Source organism: Geotrypetes seraphini, chromosome 5, assembly GCF_902459505.1.
Source record: "Geotrypetes seraphini chromosome 5, aGeoSer1.1, whole genome shotgun sequence".
In the NCBI taxonomy this organism is placed as follows: Eukaryota; Metazoa; Chordata; class Amphibia; order Gymnophiona; family Dermophiidae; genus Geotrypetes; species Geotrypetes seraphini.
In genome coordinates this window covers 170,541,185-170,560,338 of record NC_047088.1, presented here as the reverse complement: position 1 = coordinate 170,560,338, position 19,154 = coordinate 170,541,185, and the positions used below count along the sequence as shown (strand labels likewise).

Genomic DNA, 19,154 nt, shown 5'->3' with positions numbered 1-19,154 from the left:
GTCAAGGCAGATGACTATGCAATGTTACCTCAGTAACAACTATACAAAAATAGACAAATATATCCCCCTCCCTTTTTATTAACCGCGATAGCGTTTTTTAGCGCAGAGAGCTGTGCTGAATGCCCCATGCTGCTCTCAACGCTCATAGGCTCCCTGTGCTAAAAACCACTATTGCGGTTTAGTAAAAGGGTGCCATAGTGCAAAATATAGACAGCATATATAAATTCTCAAAACGGACACATTTTGATCACTAAATTGAAAATAAAATCATTTTTCCTACCTTTGTTTGGTAATTTCATCAGTCTCTGGTTGCACTTTATTCTTCTGACTGTGCATCCAAAATTTCTTCCCTTCTTTCAGCCTCCAGTATGCTTCCTCTCCTCCAGACCTCATTCCCTCCCCAAACTTTTTTTTTAATTTCACCATGCCCCCTTCTTTCTCTCTCCATGTCCCCTTTCTTTCTCTCTCTCTCTGTGCCCCATTTCTTTCTTTGTTTCACCCTGCCCCCTTCTTTCTTTCTCTCTCTCCATGCCCCCTTTCTTTCTCTGTCTGTCTTTCTCTCTCTCTCCTTGCCCCATTTCTTTCTTTGTTTCATCCTGCCCCCTTCTTTCTTTCTCTCTCCATGCCCCTTTTCTTTCTCTATGTCTGTCTTTCTCTCTCTCTTCTTGCCCCATTTCTTTCTTTGTTTCACCCTGCCCCCTTTCTTTCTTTCTGGCTCCCTGTCCCCCTCCCTTTCTTTCTTCCTGCCCTCCTCCATGCCACCGCCATTGGGAAACATGCTGCCACCGCCGCCGGAGAATAGGATGCCACTGCTGCCATCGGAAACAGACCGGCGCAGAGTTCTCCCTACTTTTCCCCGTGGGGCCGACCAACTCTCGCCACCCGATGTCAATTCTAATGTTGGAGAAGATGTTCCGGGCCAGCCAGGCAGCGATTGGCTGGCCTGGAACGTCCTCTCCGACGTCAGACATCGGGTGGCGAGAGTTGGTCGGCCCCACAGGGAAGAGAAGCAGGGAGATCCGGCCTGTTCCCCAATGGCGGCGGTGGCCTGGAGGAGGGCAGTGAGAAGGGAAGCAGGTTGGGCACCCCTGCTGTAGAAGATCCGCGAGCCACACTCATGTGGCTAAAGAGCCGCATGCGGCTCGCGAGCCCGACCACTGTCCTAGGGAGAACACTGGAGGGTGGCCAGCTGTGCACCCCCTTGGGGCTTGCACCCGGGATGGACCATCCCCCCTCGCCCCGCCCCCCCCCCCTTGGTACACCACTGCCTCAGTTGCTCTTGGCTGGGCCACTCATTCTTCACAATGCTCACCTGCACATAGGGAATGTCATTGAACAACTACACGAATATGGTTGGGATGTTACCTCATGCTCTCTACAGTCCAGACATGAGTCCACCAGACTTCAACCTTTTTCCAAAGTTGAAACAACCTATGCGTTGACATTGTTTTGCATCTCTGGAAGAGCTTTCTTCCACCGGTACCTGAGCCATTCGGCAACTGAACTAAAATGGTGTCTTGGATGGAATAATGAAGCTTCCCGGATATTGGGACTCGGTCATTGCAAAGCAGGGAGACTATATTGAAGGATTGTAAAGAAATACTTGAAACAAAAATCAAAACAAACATGTAAATTTAAAAAATAGTGTGCATTATTTATGAAATAACCCTCGTATATAACAGACTCTGCAAGAGCAAAAGGACAACCACTTTGTTAATAAACTTCAATACATAGGTTAAATAACCTAAGGCTATGACAAAAGAGTAGAATACATCAATTGAGCTAAATTAAATAAACACCAATTTAGATGGCAATAAAAACAAAAATATCAAAAGTAAGCAAAAACTGATCTGGCATAATTCTAGGAACTAAAACACCTAAAAAGATAAGAAGAGCAGCATACCTAGCCAAGACAAGGCAATGTGTCCACCCATGTAGATGTAGAGGTAGGTTACAGAAATGGTCAGGAACCACTTCACAGGTCACAGACCTGATGGGCCACCACGGGAGCGGACCGCTGGGCGTGATGGACTTCTGGTCTGACCCAGTGGTGGCAACTTCTTATGTTCTTATGTAGTATCTCTATGCCAGGGGTCTCAAAGTCCCTCCTTGAGGGCCGCAATCCAGTCGGGTTTTCAGGATTTCCCCAATGAATCTGCATGAGATCTATGTGCATGCACTGCTTTCAATGTATATTCATTGGGGAAATCCTGAAAACCCGACTGGATTGCGGTCCTCAAGGAGGGACTTTGAGATCCCTGCTCTATGCCATATACAGTACATGTATTATCTACTATGCTTCATTTCACATTTTCAGTGATTGATTTTTATATTACAGTTCTCTCTTCCATTTTATTTTTAAGTTCTGCCTTTTTGCTCAACACATGCCAATTCATTTACAATATTTGCCTACATACAAGTGCCTTGGCTAGGTATGCGCCTCCTCATCATTTTAGATGCTTAGGTCATTGATTTATTTGGCTTTAGCTCCTAGGTTTTTACATAGTTTTTGATTCAGCTCCAGTCTGAGTCACATGATACAGGGACACTCATGGTACTTTCATGGTTTCAAGACGAGATTATGACCCCAGCCTGGGAGTTCCAGCACTGTGAAATTCAAAATAAAGCCGAGTTCCTTACTATAGATGGAAGAGAAGCAGCTGTTTTGACACCTTCAACAACAGCAGGACTGGACAGCAAGATGATAGAGAGGGTGTATATTCATCATTTCCACTGACTAGCTTTGGGGGGGGAGGGTAATTAAGAAGACTGCAACTTCTGGGTAGGATCAAGGTTGAAAAGAGACAAGAGAAGGTGAAGAATGAGAAGGAGTAATTTGAGACAGAAAGCTTGAGAAGGAAGACTGGGTGAGGAGGCAGCTGAGAGAGGAATAAGAAAGATGAGATTGGGTGAGACTAGGGTGGGGATATGAAAGAGAAGGGGAGACTAGTAGAGGCTCATGTCACATCTGACAAAGTGAGTCAAAAAGGCAAAATCACTGCTGGCACAACTACCAGGAGGTGCTGGCTTGTTGATGACAGCACGCTTGGGGAAGGGGCCTTCTGGCTTCTGCCAGCACTATGCAGAGGCAAATTAGGACTCTGATTTATTAAGCTCTCTTTCTGTGGAATAAAAATAGGAAAAGAGCTTTAGTAAATCAACCTCAGAGAATACCTTTCCCTCCCTTGCTCTTGAACATCAGTGGGGACAATGGTGAGTTGAAGGAGGTAATAGAGATGTCAGCTGCTGGACATCTAAGTTTTTGGACTGGGTCCTAGAATAAAAGAATTAGTCAAGGTCTGCTAAAGAACCATTCCATCTTAAGCAGGTCTATTGTTTAAAACCTATTTTTTGGCAGTATCCAAGTTTATTGCTAGTGCTGTTTTATGGTTTTCATTCACCGCCCTTATCTGAACAAGAAGATTACCCTGCTCAAAGGGCATCTCGGACTTCTGCTTGAAATCTCCTGAGCATTCAGAAAATCTTATTCATCCACCCAGAAAGCCAATCCAGGTACTAGTGACCTGGATTGGCCACCGTGAGAACAGACTACTGGGCTTCATGGATCATTGGTCTGACCCAGTAAGGCTATTCTTATGTTTCCAGAACTGCTCTTTGCAGTATCTCCTGACATGCCTCACCCATTACTTATTGCTGGTCCTGCTGCACAGACCACTCTGGTTACTTGCACCTATTACCTTTCCATAATAAACAGCCATGGGTAAGAAAGGCTTGATAAACTAAATTTGTCAAAGCTTTTTTAAAGATATTCAAAAGCAGTTTAACAGCTCAATGGAAATCCAGAAGTGTGGAGCTCAAGTTAGATTAATTATAATAAATACTACAGGTTTGCCAAACACCAAACTTAAGCCGGAGCAGTGTCGCATGGAAATCAGTCATATGACAAGTCCATTCTGAGAACTGTTCGTGAAATCAGATTTCATCCATTTCATTCCATTATTGATCTTCCCATAAAAGTTGCCTATAGAAACACCTGTTGCTCACTGTGCCAATGTTAACTGTGTAAGTGGATAGGCTATATGATATTAGCAAGAGACAACAGAAGGCAGGGCTGTGTACCAGCTGTTTTTTCTTTATCAAATATTTTTGCAGTTTTGTTTTGGAGGCTTTTTTTATACTTTGTGTTATGGGAAAAACAAATGTCCAACACAGCTATTATAATATCCCAAGGCTAAGCTGCACTTCAGTTCTACAATGCTCAGCTTGCATTACTAGGGACAAATGGAAGCCACATTACTGCAGGTTGTTAGCGAGACCTCACCTAGACAACTGCATCTAATTTTTGATGCTGTAATTCTGAAAGGAAATAAGCAGCTTAGAGGCTACCAAAATGGTATAAGCTCTGCATGTAAAATTAGGAGCTGAAACATGCTTGACTCAGGCAAGTTGATTCACTGCCATCAAGAACCATCACTGCAGGAGTAGGAGCCGGTTGGAAATAAACCAGCAAAATGCCTCCATGGACAAGTAGAGGAACAGGGATTGAGGGAATGTTACCACTTCCCTCAAGCAGTAGAGAAGCATGTCATGGAAAATCACCCCTGAGCTCCAGAAGCCAGGTTCAAATCTCACTGCTGCTCCTTGTGATCTTGGGCAAGTCACTTATTCCTACATTGCCTCAGATACAGACTTAGATTGCGAGCCCTCTAGGTCAGTGGTCTCCAACCCTGTCCTGGAGGACCACTAGGCCAATCAGGTTTTCAGGATAGCCCTAATGAATATACATGGAGCAGATTTGCATGCCTGTCACTTTCATTATATGCAAATCTTTCTCTTGCATATTCATTAGGGCTAGCCTGAAAACCCAATTGGCCTGGTGGTCCTCCAGGACAGGGTTGGGAAGCACTGCTCTAGGTCACTGGTTCCCAACCTTGTCCTGGAGGACCACCAGGCCAATCAGGTTTTCAGGCTAGCCCTAATGAATAAGCATGATAGAGATTTGCATATAATGGAAGCGAGAGACATGCAAATCTGCTCCATGCATATTCATTAGGGCTATCCTGAAAATCTGATTGGCCTGGTGGTCCTCCAGGACAGGGTTGGGAACCACTGCTCTAGGTAACCTGCTGTACCTAAATAAAGCTTGCCTTGTACTAATGAGAAAGGTGTGAGCTAAATTCAGCATTCCTCTCTCTTTTCCTTGCTTCTCCCTGCTTCTTCCTGTTTGGGGTTAGGGAATTGATGTGCTTTCAAGCAATACACTGTTTTCAGTCTATTGCTCTATCCATTAAAAACACCCCACATGTTTCTCACCACCACATGTAGCAGTGAGGAAAAGCAAAGCCACAGGAAAGAGGGGAGGGATTGGGACTTGTATACTGCCTTTTTGTAGTTATACAACCATACTCAAACCAGTTTACATACACGTACTTCAAGCATTTTCCCTATCTGTCTTGGTGGGCTCACAATCTGTACCTGGGACAGTGGCGGATTAAGTGACTTGCCCAGGGTCACAGGAAGCAGCACAGGGTTTGAACCCACCATCTCAGGGTGCTGAGGCTGTAGCTCTAAACACTATGCCACACTCTCCTCCACAGACAAAAAAAGCGATCAGAAACCTGCTTAACATAATGATGGTCACACTCTTCCAGGCAAACACCAATAGCAGACCCTCCCCTCCACAGGGATGGAAACAGAGTAGAAAAAGCAATGAAAAAGTCCAAAAGTAATCACAGTGAAGAGTGAGAGAGATGAGAAGTCATTTAAAGGCCTGAGCTGGAAAAAATAGGAGGCAAAAAACAGACATGATGAATAGCAGAAGAAAATACTGAGAAAGCTGAAAATAGGAGAAAGAAGAGTGAAAAAGGGGGGGGAGAAAGAAAGAAAAAAAATCACAGAACAGAGGAGAAAGTTGAAGGAATATGCTAAAGATGGAAGGAAAACTGAAGGTGAAAATATCCTGTAGTGCCATCACAGCTTTCTTCCATACACAGAGTACACTTTGGGGCAGGGGTTCTCAAACCAGCCCTTAAGACTGACACATCTAGGTTGGTTTTCAAGTTAGCCATAATGATGCATGAGATAGATTTGCATATAACGGAAGCAGGGCATTTATCGAGTTGAGAACCCCAGCCTTGAGGATAGACCTGATGAAGTCCCACCAACTCCTCGCTTAATTCCTCCCCAACATGTTTCAGGCAGGAGAAAAGCAGAGTTTGGTGTCTCCACAGCAGACGTGAGGGTTGGCATATGACATCGATTTCCCTCACTGATCAATGAAAAATATCAGCAACAGCAGAAGTAGTCAAGAAATCTGGACATATCTGTAGCATAAGAAATTCAATTTTTCAGGGGAAAGGGAAGAAGGTAGTGGGGTAGAGGAGGGGTTTACTGCAGTGTTTCTCAATGCGGTTCTGGAGTATCCCCTGGCAGTCAGGTTTTCAGAATATTCACAATGAATATGCATAAACTTGATTTGTATATAATGCCTCCATTATATGCAAATTTCTTTTATGCATATTCATGGTGGATATCTTAAAAACCTGACTGGCAAGGGAATACTCCAGGACAGAGTTGAGAAACACTGTTCTAGTGTGTGTATTTTTTTCTCCAATTCACATTTCGCCATTGACAGAATTGGCCATTTAAATGAGGACAGATGCAGATGGATGAATAAAGCCATCAGGTAAGTAACACTCTAAATGCTTGTATAGAAATGGGGAAGAAGAGGCAACAGAAGACGACAGTGGGAATAGACAGTGGGAACCTTCCTCTGGCTCCCTCCTTACAATTTAACTTCCAGAGAAACCGAAAGTTACATCGCAAGGAGGGACTCACCCAGGTGGGCCTGGGATAGGAGGCACAAAGGGAATCTCAGGTTTGTTTTTTTTTGTCGGTTTTGACCCACGACTGAGAGGAAGGGTGTGAGGGAGGGAGTCTGTTGGACCCACGATAGAGAGGGAGGGGGCTGCTAAACTCGTAAGGGGGGCTGCTGCTGGATCCGCAATTGCGGGGGGGGGGGGGCTGCTGGCCAGGGAGGGAGTCAAAAAGGAGGGAGGTGACTTGCAGCAAATCCTTTACTGCAGGGACAAGGCCATTTACTACTCCACGAGGTGGTGAAAAGCCTTGTTCCCGTACCCGCGACAAACAGCTGATTTTTTCCCCGTTCCTACAGGTTTGCCACGGCTAGCCACAGGAAACAGTCCCTGTGTCATTCTCTAACCCTTTCCGGCTCCAAAGCACTAGCCAAATGGCTCACAAATCCAAATGGTTGATTGACCATTTCTTCTGAGAAAGTAACCATGTCTCCTGAACTGTATGTCCACTAAAGTGACCGCCCTGGTCATACAGGCTGGCATCCGTCATCAGCATCACTCAAGACCATGCGAAGTGGCATTCCCTTGGTCAAGGACTCCAGACAGAGCCACCAACATAGGCTATGGTGCACCTCTGGGATCCAGGCCAGTGGCCTATTAAGAGAATCCATTTGAGGCAACCAGGATGACAATAGCGTGTCCTGAGGGAGTGCAAGTGGGCTTTCGCCCAAGGCACTACCTCTATAGAATGATAATGCAGTTTGATATGAGAATTGCTTTTGATTTAGTAGATTTAGTAGTAGTAGTGATCTGATCATTAGGCATGTAGATAGCTGGGTGGCTGGTGGGCTTGAGGATCACCTAGTCACTTGCCTGCCTGGTACGCATCACATAGATAGGATTTTAGATAGTGTTGGGGAGGAGCCAGCTGTCTTGGTACATACAGGTACCAATGAAATAGGAAAATGTGGGAGGGAGGTTCTGGAAGCCAAATTTAGGCTCTTAGGTAGAAAGCTGAAATCCAGATCTTCCAGGGTAGTATTTTCAGAAATGCTCCCAGTTCCTCGCGCAGGACCCAAGAGACAGGCAGAGTTCTGAATTCTCAATGCGTGGCTGATACGATAGTGCAGAGTTGAGGGATTTAGATTTGTTAAGAACTGGGCAACCTTCTGGGAAAGGGGGAGCTTGTTCCGAAAGGAGGGACTCCATCTTAACCGGGATGGAACCAAGCTGCTGGCGCTAACATTTAAAATGGAGATAGAGTAGCTTTTAAACTAAGATGCGGGGGAAAGCCAACAGTCACCCAGGAACAGATGGTTCAGTATGAGATATCTTTGAAGGATACTGTTGAAACAGGATATTTAGGAAATCCCAGTAGAGAGGTTCCAATAATAGTGAAAGAAAGCTAGGAGAGTTTAAGAGGAAGGCAAAGTAAAAGACTCGAATTATCCCCGTCTTCTCAGCAACCTGTAGTAACAAGGAAAAACCACAATTTGAAGTGTCTATACAAATGCTAGAAGCCTAAAAAATAAAATAGGAGAGTTAGAGTTAACAGTACTCCCCCGAAATTCATGGGGGTTCCGTTCCAGGAACGCCTATGAATTTTGAAAACCCGCAAATGCGGTTTTGCATCTGTCAAAAGGCAGGAGAGGGCTGCTGGGGCACTGGTGGGTGCAGAAAATCATTCACCGTATGCTCCGACCGCCTCTTCCTGTTACTAAAGCCAGGCTACACCAATCAGGAGCTGCTTTGACACACAGCTCCTGATTGGTGTAGAAGCCTGGGGAATGCTGTATAACACCAGAAGAGTTAGAGTATATAACACCGAATGATGAGTTAGATATAATATTCCACAATAACTGATCTCTAGAGCTGTTAATCACTAGCTTTTAACTTTGTTAACTCTACTCAATTTGTAGCACCTTTTAATCATTGTAAACCGCATAGAACTTCACGGTCCTGCAGTATATAAACTGTTATTATTATTATCATTATAATAGGTATCTCGGAGACCTGATATAATAAGGACAATCAATGGGACACTGTATTACCTGGGTACAAATTATATCGCAAGGATAGAGTAAATCAAATTGGAGGGGAGGTTGTTAAAGAGGGAATTGAATCAAATAAAACAAACATTCTGCATGAAATAGATAGCAGTGTGGAATCCATATGAATAGAAATTCCATATGAAAGGAAGAAATATAAAGGTAAGGTTATAAAACCGTCCACCGGGACAAAATGAGCAAAGAGATGAAGAAATGTTTTCAGAGATTAGGAAAGCTGGAGAATTGGGCAACAGTATAATAATGGGTGATTTCAATTACCACAATATCAAATTTGGGTGAAGCAGAAAAATCAAAACTATAACAAACCCTGCTCCAAACTAAGCGATGAGCAGGAGGCTTCCTAGTGGTCACATAGAATTCATTAAGCAGGCCAATAAAGCCAGAAAAAAACAAAACCAGTGGAGAAAAAACCTCAGTCAGTCTTCATATGGTTAAAAAAAAACTCTACTTCCAAAAAGTGCATAACTCCCTCCCCCCTTTTTTAAATTTTGTAGTAGGAGGGGATATCGATACAACAGTTACAGTCTCTCAATGAATTCAAAAAGTTAAATGACACAAAACATAGGAAGCAACTCCATACAAGGCAAGCATCCAATGCTGTAGCTGTATTTAGTAATTCAGACTAATCTGTTTCTCCGCTGGGAAGTTCGCCAATGCAATATTCATCACATCCTCGAGCAGAGACAGAAGTACACAGAGACCTGACAGGGAAATCCCCATTTCGCGATTTGCTGCGCCAGGGTTATTTCAAAAAAATGTCCAGAATCAGTACAGCAACATATCATAATTTTCAATCATGGTGCTGGTGCCATGAGTTCCCGCTGTAGTCTCATGGGAACTCATGGCAGCCATTTTTGTTCCCAGTTCTGCACAAGGCAGGAGTGTAGAAAGATTGTTCCTGTCCTGCTTCACCACTAGACCACCTGGCTTTACAAAGTAAGTTCTGGAGGGGTCCAGGAGATGGAGGTGGGTCAGAGTTGGCCCTAAGAAGGATGGGGATGAGGATCAGAGTTGGCCCTAAGTTGTGGAATTTTTAAAATGTACATTGTGGCAAGGTCTGGCAAGGGGATTAAAAAACACGAATAATCGAAGTTGTGAGTGCCAAACCTGTGAATATTGAGGGGAAAGAGTAGTTCAAATGTGCATCATACAGCAAGCATACAAAATCAGGTATAAAAACATGAACAGAAGGGCCAGATGGGCCCTTTATGTGCTCATTGTGCCTCCTTGAGGGTCCAGCATTCTCATTGCGCTGTCATTTTGCCATTGACAAAGATTTGGCCTTTGCTGCTTCTGGAAAAGACCTAGATCCTCCAGAGTGGCCCTTCTGTAGACCTAGGACCCCCAAGGGATCTAAGAAGGCTAAGCCTGAGGCCCCAGCCCCTCCCTCATACGCCTCATAACACATGAAACATAGATGCTCCTCGGCTGGCCACCCAGCACCAATCTGGCATAAACCCAATGTATCAGAGCCTGAGGAGTCCATCTGTGGTGAATTATTGAATATTCAGGCAGATAAGAGTCTTTTTAAAACAAATCTGAAATCCAACATGGCTGTTGCAATAAAGATTTTGGCACTAGAAAAAGCCTATGGGAGTCAAAAAAACACTCCAAAAATTTGGGGAAGGGGTTTCTAGAGGTAGGAGACCTCCAATCTGGCCATAAAAACCCTCAAAACTGCAATTCACTGATACCATCCCCCTTCCCCGAGTTTCCCCATAGGCTACAATTAGCCAGTACTCATATGTGCCTGATGTGCTGGGAAAGCACAGTTACTTATCGTAACAGATATTATCCAGGGACAGCTGGCAGATATTCTCACAACCCACCCATCTCCCCTGGTTGGCTTCTTTGCTAGCTATCTGAACTGAGGACCCTGACTCGGATGGGAAGGCACTCACGCATGCGTGGTACAGCACTCGCGAATCTTTTGAAGTTCTACAAGCAAGTCTGCTTGCGAGGCTGTCCGCTACGGGGCTCCGTGGATGACATCACCTACATGTTGAGAATATCTGCCTGCTGTACCTGGATAACAACTGCCTTGATGGTATCATCAAAAAGTTCATTACCCTGACAAGGCAAGTTAGCTAGATGGTCTTGCAAGTTGGGATCCATGTCCACAATGCGTAGCCAAGCCAGATGTCACATGGCCACAGCAAAAGCAGTTACCCTAGAGGACAACTCAAAGGCATCATAGGTGGTGGTTGGAGCAAGAAAAGGCGTATCTGTGAAAAAGTCTGCTGAAGTTGTTTAAATGCAGGCAGATGATGTACAGCTAAGTCAGGAAAAAAATAAGGCTTTGTTTTTATGCAGTACTTGAAGAAGTGAAGATGAAATTGTAATTCAGGATTCTAATCGTCATCATTGAGTTTTGATAAAGACTGCGTCCAAATTTATCCATGGTGCATCCCTCCCTGCCTGGAGGTATGGCCGCATAAATCTTGGAGGGATGAGATTTCTTAAGAGATGATTCCACAACCAAGGACTGATGAGACAATTGTGGTTTCTCAAACCCCTTGCAAGGAACCGTACGATAACGAGATTCCATTTTTGAGGAAATAGCCGGAATGGAATAAGGAGTCTCAAGATTTCTGAGAAATGTTTGTTTCAATACAGGATTCATTGGAAGTCTCAAGGTGTCCTTTGGAGGATGAGGAAGCTCCATATCGGCCAAATATTTAGGGGTATACTTGGATTCAGACTGGAGATCAAGCTGAAGAGCTTTATCCATATCAAATATAAATTTTGAAAAAGATGTTGATTTGGAAGTCGAGGCATCCTCAGGGGGTGAAGAGGAACGAGACCTAGGTGCTGCTGAATAAGATGGAAAAGCTTCTCTAGAGTATTGAGAAGGCATGTTGGTATCCAACATAAGAGACACTGAAGAAGCTCCACTTTGTGATACAGGGGATGTCAGGGAGTGCTTATGTTTCAGAAGCCTTGATGGAGTAGTCCCAGGAGTTTGAGGAATTGAGAGCCTCGACTCGTGCCTCGAAAAGACAGGTGGAGGAGGATCCCTCACAGATGGTCTCAAGGGAGGGGTCCTTGACCTGGATATGCCTCGAAGTGGAGAAGTAGGAGGCGTTGAAGGCTTCAGAGGTCGAGACCTATGCCTGGGCTTCGAAAGGGTCTCGATGGGCCTTGACCATCGAGGCACAGGAGACTGTTTATCCCATTGAGGAGACTCTTTGCTCTTCTTCGAAGCCAAGTGCTTCGACTGATGTCTCGATCGAGGTTTGATTACCTCATCACAAACAGGCTGGGTGGCTGGAGACTCAAGCCTGGAAGGATGAGGCGAAGAGTCTCTGGATGACAATTGTCGAGACCTATGAGGCTTTTCTCGAGGTGCCTCGACATGAATGCTCAGGCTGGCTCGCAGGAGGCAGGGTCGAGGCAGGAACAAGCTGAGAGCTAAGACCAAGGTAAGCTGCGTGGTCAATATTGCTTTCAGCATGTACTCAAAGACAGGCACCGAGACCAATGAATTTGGTTGTATAGGTGCAGCAGTGCACTCCAATGAGGGTGACTTCGAAGATGAGTATTCCCTATGTTTGGAGGCACGCTTGGATGGAGGTCTCGTAGAGGCAGGCACGACTGCACTCATTGCCTGGACTGCCTGAGACTCAGCTGGAGACTTCTTAAGTAGCGTACCTGGAGAGGGAAGAGGAGACTTACCCGAGGACGGAACCTTAAGCGGCACAGCAGACGAGGTCTTCAAGGTCAAGGGTGACTTGCTCAAGGTCTTTGAAGATGAGGTCGCCATTGGGGCCGAGGCAGAGGTCGAGGCCTTCTCTGCAGACTGCTCCATAGTGCCAAACAGCTCAAGAATTTTGGCACGACGTCTGCGAACCTTTTGAAGTTCTACAAGCAAGTCTGCTTGCGAGGCTGTCCACTACGGGGCTCCGTGGATGACGTCACCCACATGTTGAGAATATGCTGCCTGCTTGTCCTGGGATAACTGCTTTTTCTGCTTAAGCTGCCAGTGCCCAGTCAAAATATATATATAAGGGGCAATCAATTTAAGCAAAATATACTTAAAGTAGAGTGACTAAAATGATATTGCATTCATGTAAGCTGCCAGTGCAGCTATGAAGAAGAGAAGACTTCCTGCCTCAGGCAAGCAAAGATTCCAGCTGCTTGCTTCTTTGGGCTACCAGCCAGACCTTAAGAAGATGGGCTGAGAACCCACTGATCCACTTGCTTATCCAGGTGAGGAAATAACACAGCCAGCCCTACTCCAGTCCTCCGGAGCAACCCAGGGCTCATAAAGTCTGTGCTCAAAGAACCAGACAGAGACTGAGGCAAGCCATACTCCCAGGGGACTAGTTCCTGAGCCTTCTTACCTGGTAAAGCAGGCTGGCTAGGTAGATACTCTTAAGAGATACCTTGTAGCAACAGACTTCTTCACAGAGTCCATCTCTTCTCGCAATCAGAGCTGTCCCAGGAACACTGGGAATCTCTGCAGCACAAAAGCCTCAAAATTTGGGCCCCAAAAATAAAACTATAAGTCAGAGCAGATCAAAAGACAACTCGCTTGCAGAAGTGAAAACTGAAGGGCTGTAACAGAGCCCTCTGGGAGGAGAGGTGGAATACTGCAAGTTGATTGTCAGCTTCTATAAAGAAACTCGCAGTTTCCGGGTGATCTCTGTTCCCATTGCATTGGAAAGTGCAATTAGGTGCTATGCATAAAGTAGGCATGGCTAGAGGAGTAGTTTGGGTGAACATATTGCAATCTATGGGGCAATTCTATGAAGGGGTGCTAACATCTAAGTACTTTGATACATCATGGGGACCACAATTCTATAACAGCATTTGGACACCAAGTTTCCATTATAAAATACCAGCATAAACCCATACTGGTGCCCACTTAAACTACCTAAGCAGAACAAGAAGCACCCAAATTACTTATGCACAAATCAAGAATAATGTAAGAGACATGCCCATGTACCAGCCAGGCTCCACCCATGAGTATACCACCTTTACAATTAAGCACTATAAATTAAGGATAACACCTATTAAATAGGTCCAGATACTCAAAAGAGGTTTATAGTATGACTAGTAATATTAAACAAAGGAAAAAGGATCTCAGAAATCCACAAAGATCATTACTATAATGCAAAACTATAGCTCATAGTTATTAATGAAGAGCACATCTTGCATGAGCTATAGTTTTGCATTATAGTGCTCTTCATAAATATTATGAGCAACAGTTTTGCACATTAGATTTATTTACTTTGAGTGTAATTTCCATTTCATCTGCAAGAGGTGATAGTAAATCATGTAGATTTTTATGGGATTATTTAAAAGTACAGTGGTACCTTGGTTTGCGAGCATAAATTAGTTCCAGAAGCATGCTCATAAACCAAAGCGAGTTCCCCCACAGAAAGTAAGGGAAACTCGGATGATTCATTCTGCATCCCAAAAACAGACACCCCCCCCCACCCCCACCCCCGAGACCACTGGCGCTGCTCGCTTCCACCCCACCCCGTGATCCGGCTTCTCTCCCCCCGCTGCCTACGCCCAAACCCTTACCGCCAGCGAACATCAGCACGCACCAACCCACAGGACATACGTGTGCCGGTGCTGAAAGAGCCTGCTACTGATGTTCAATGTTGGGTTGCTGCGGGGCCTTGAGCATCTGCACATGCTCAAGGCCTTCTCGCTCTCACCCTCTTAGAGATTCTTGCTGGACAGCTGCCTCATCTCTTGCAGTAGAGCGGTGCACAAAGCAGGCTCGCAGATTCACGAGAATTAGAAACATAGAACATAGAAACATAGAAATTGACGGCAGAAAAGGGCCATAGCCCATCGAGTCTGCCCATACCAATGACCCACTCCCTGATTCTTACTCCCCTAAAGAACCCACATGAATATCCCATTTTCTCTTAAAATCTGACACACTGTTGGCCTCAATCACCTGCTGAGGCAGCTCGTTCCAATGATCGACCACCCTTTCGGTGAAGAAGTACTTCCTAGCATCACTTTGAAATTTCCCTCCCCTGATTTTCAGCGAGTGTCCTCTGGTTACCGAGGGCCCTGTAAGACTGAAGATATCATCTTTCACCTCTATACGCCCCGTGATATACTTAAAGGTCTCAATCATGTCCCCCCTCTCTATAGAATTGACGGCAGCCATTCAGGGAGCAGCATGGGATCAAGCAGGAGTGCGAAAAGCTCACGCCTGCCTTTTGTGCTGCTCTGCTGCAAGAGATGAAGAGGCAGCCATCCAGCGAGGGAGGGGCAGAAGCGCAGAAACTCCTGCCGATATAGCGCTGGACCAACAGAATTTTTAAAAGGTACCGGGGGGGGGCTGCCTACTAGACCTGCTCTGTGCCCTATACCCTGTCCTGGCCTACCACTAGACCACCAGAGGGGGGGGACAGGGTAGAGGGCAGGGCAGTGGGACATTTTTTCCTTGGTTTTTCCTCATCTACACGTGGGTGTATCTTACGGTCAGGTGTGTTTTATAGAGCGAAAAATATGATTCTAGGAGCAAGGTCTTGCTCTATCTTACATTAAAATGTCAGATATAAAAAACATCATGAACGCTCCTTTCAATACCTAGGAGCTAAAATCTGGAATGATCTTCCAACAGAAATTAGAACTATACTTACTTATTGTCTATTTTGCAAATCGCTGTAAACCTACTTCTTTGAAAAATAGGCTTTTCTTAAACCATAATGCTTAGCATTAATATATATATATAACCTCAAGTCTTTTCTTCTTATTCATTCTTTGTACATTTTTGTGTTCCTTTTGTAAACTGTTTTGAATCCAGCAGGAGATATAGTGATATATGGCACTATTAGCAAAAACAAATGCATGTGATTTTCCCAGAAAAGGTGTTATGGCAGAATTTGACTGCTTTAGAAATTGTTTGAAGGCCAATAATACAGCCTTATCAAACCCAAAAAGTTTATCACCACCAAGACTATGGAAAGTCTCATGACTACTGCTTTACTGAAATATCTTGAAATATTTTAAGATTGTACTGATGGAAGCTTTGTATATTGCAGGGCTTCCTCTGACTGCTTGGCTAAACAAAGATAAGACTAACCTCACTTGTCCACAGCAGATATATTCTCATGGCAAGCTGGCAAGGAGGGAGTTTTCAAATATTGTTCAAACATCTTTAGTTTCAGCACAGTCCTGCAAATTTTCTAGACAGTCCCCTTTTATTCTGCATTCCCATTCCTGTGACTTACCTAATGTGACCAACCAGTTCGATGACCTTATGGCTGAAGAAGTATGCTGTTAGTTCAGACACGTGGCTTAGAACAGAGCAGATTCCAAACAGGGTGGTGGGACCATTCAAGTCCTCCAAGTGCCAGAAGAGAAATGTGAACACAAAGCCATACCCAAATCCCATGAACCAGGCCACAAAAAGGACAGAACCATACTGCACAGTACAAATGATCTTTATCAAGTCTCGGAAACGGAAGGAATGTGGCTCATCCACTAAGCCATTGGAGTTAGTTTGGTCCCCTCCTGGAGACTCTACTGGCGTAGTTCTCTCAACATGTGGGATATCCACCTCTTCTCGTCTGTCTTCTTCTTGTTTTAAGTGGTGGTAGTGGAAACGAAATTGAGTAGACACAATCAATGCCACAGTCATCAAAACCCCAAACACTATGAAAGCTATCCGGTAGTTTTTGTAATCAGGTTCTTTACAGCCAAGGCCTTCAATGAAAACTTGAATGTGAGTGTGATCAATTCCAATTCCCACTGACAGCATGGCCAGGCCCCAGCCCAAAGAGCCCCACATCCTCTGTAATCCATAGCGATCTCTGTGTTTACCTAGATATTGAAGAGTCACAGTATCCACGATGGTAACAGCTGGTGCACTGAAAAACTCTCCAATTATAACCACCAATAAGATCAACAGAAAGATGGTCTCTACATCTGCCTGGTCATAAACAAGCACAAATTGCTGAGCAGGTGCTGACTTTGTGGTGGTAGTGGTAGTGGTGGTGGTGGTGGTAGTGGTAGTGGTCGTCACTGAAGTTATGTCTGCAACTGTTGTGTTAATGGTGGTGTCCTTCAGAGTTGAGGCACTCCCACTATCAGCATTTCGAACCACCCGATGGAAGGCAGCAGACTTGCTGTGTCCATCTAGATCAGAGAAAGCAGCACCTTCCCATGCCAGATATTTCTCACCAAACAAGTCTCTTTTTTGTAAGCTTTTCTGTGATGTTCTACTAGGAATGGTAAATGGAGGAGAAAAAGATGTGTTTGGTGCAGGTGATAAAAGGTGGCTGGCATTGGTGGGATTTACTGGAATCACAGTCTTCGATACACATCTCAAAGCAGCTGGTTTAACAAATCCTATTCCCAGGTTAAATAAAACCCAGCACAAGACAGAGAAGAGGAGGACAACTTTCCCTTTCTTAAAGCGATCTGCCACCACTCCCCAAAATGGAGCGCTACAGAACTCTATGAAGTACCTAATGCCCACTAGAAATCCGCTCTGACTGGGAGACATACCCAGCTGCTTGTAATATATGGGTAGCAATGGATACAGGGAGCCATAGGCAGAATAGAAGAAAAAATAGAAAACCTTGGAGATGAGTAGATCATTGTTTATTTTGACACAGTGCCTTTCTATCCAATCCATTTCTTCCTCTGAAGAAGTTGTTGCCTCAGTAACAGAAGGGGCTTCACTTGAAGAAGGCTGGCTGTGCTCTGCTGAAACCATGCTGAAGGGATCCTCAAGTACATACTTCCGTTTCTGCTCCTCTTCATCATCACCTAAAATGGCAACTTTGTCATCTGTCGCCATGATGCACCACAGCCACAAGGCACCCAGCAATTCCCCAGATAGTTCTGCAGTGGTCCTGAAAGACAAACAAAAAAGCCATAATGGTACAGTGCTTCAAGGGACAGAACCATCATGACAGGAGAAAAGTTCAATGTTCAGAAAGTATGCCAGAGTATGAAATTTTTCCAAACTGAATACATGTTTTATACTGCTTACTATACACAGAGAACTATATTATTTCAACAGAGTAAAATACTTAAAAGGAATACATGAAAAGCAATAATAAATTAATTTATATCAATAAGCATTAAGAAACAGTTATTAAAAGTCTAAATGCTACCATGCAACTTTCTTACAGTGGAAAAGCCATGTAAACAGCAGCTCTCCAAGCACCTCACGCTCTATGGACCCTATTGCTTTTTTGTTTTTCTCTGAGGTCTTGCCCAATGTGAACCTATCAGATCACATTATTTTCTGTGACACTATTCTAAATATGGCTGCTCCCAACACTTCATAAATACAAGGGAGAACCTTAAAGAACTTTAACAATAAGGACTTATTTATACAGTCCATTACAAATGTTGCTGCTAAGAAGATAACAGCTTTCTTTATGTTTTCTCATTTTAAAAGTATACAAATCGGTGGTCCTCAAACTTTTCATGGTTAGAAAAGTGAGAATTATTTCTAGTATAACACTGTACTACATAGGCACATTTTTTTGAGTCTATTCCTACACTGCCCAGGCCTCTTGTCCTCCAAAGCTCATTGTTGCTGCCAAATCTTACTACAATCTGACCCTGAATATCATCACCCTTTGTAAAACACAAAGGCCCTGATTCTATAGCGTCCGCCTAAAGTTAGGTAGATGGGATATAAATTTAATTAAATAAATAAATTAGTGCAGCACTAAGGGCTCCTTTTACGAAGCTGCGGTAGCAGCTTTAACGTGTACAACTTTTCATCACGCACTAACCCCTGCGCTAGCCGAAAAACTACCGCCTGCTCAAGAGGAGGCGGTAGTGGCTAACACGTCCGGCAGTTTAGCGCACGCTATTATGCGCGTTAAACCGCTACCGTGGCTTCATAAAAGGAGCCCTAAATGTGATTCAATAAAACTTAGGTGCCCATTATAGAATCATGGTTAGCGCCACCTAAACATTCTAACATTTAGGCACACCATATTTAGTAACATAGCAAATGATGGCAGATAAAGACCCGTATGGTCCATCCAGTCTGTCCAACCATACATGCTCCATAAATTAACCAGAAACCCAGAGCCCTGCCCGGTAATGTGCTTAGGTTCTATTCCCTGAAATCTCCTTCATACTAAGCTCACTCTGTCAAAGCTCACTCCAACCCATCTTAACCGTCAGGGTTATTGGCACCTACTTCACAAAGAAGTGCCTAACTCAAAAACACACCCATGATCTACCCCCCCCCCCCCTAACCATACCCACTTTTATTGTAAGCACATTGAGCTTACTGACAAAAAACACAAGCACAAAACTGTGGAAACGATGGTCTTGACGAAAAAGTTTAATAAAAATCTTC

At 44.4% G+C, this 19,154-nt stretch overlaps 1 protein-coding gene across 6 annotated transcripts in view; it reads right to left on the bottom strand.

The window, feature by feature from the left end:
* The window catches only part of MFSD6 (major facilitator superfamily domain containing 6), a 76,272-nt gene that overhangs the window by 44,371 nt on the left and 12,747 nt on the right, over positions 1 to 19,154 (bottom strand). For all 6 annotated transcript variants that reach the window (XM_033945320.1, XM_033945322.1, XM_033945318.1 and 3 more), the window contains exon 3: positions 16,051 to 17,679. In XM_033945320.1, the coding sequence (XP_033801211.1) occupies positions 16,051 to 17,624 (1,574 nt within the window). In that variant the 5' untranslated portion in view covers positions 17,625 to 17,679. The remainder of the gene's footprint in view (positions 1 to 16,050; positions 17,680 to 19,154) is intronic.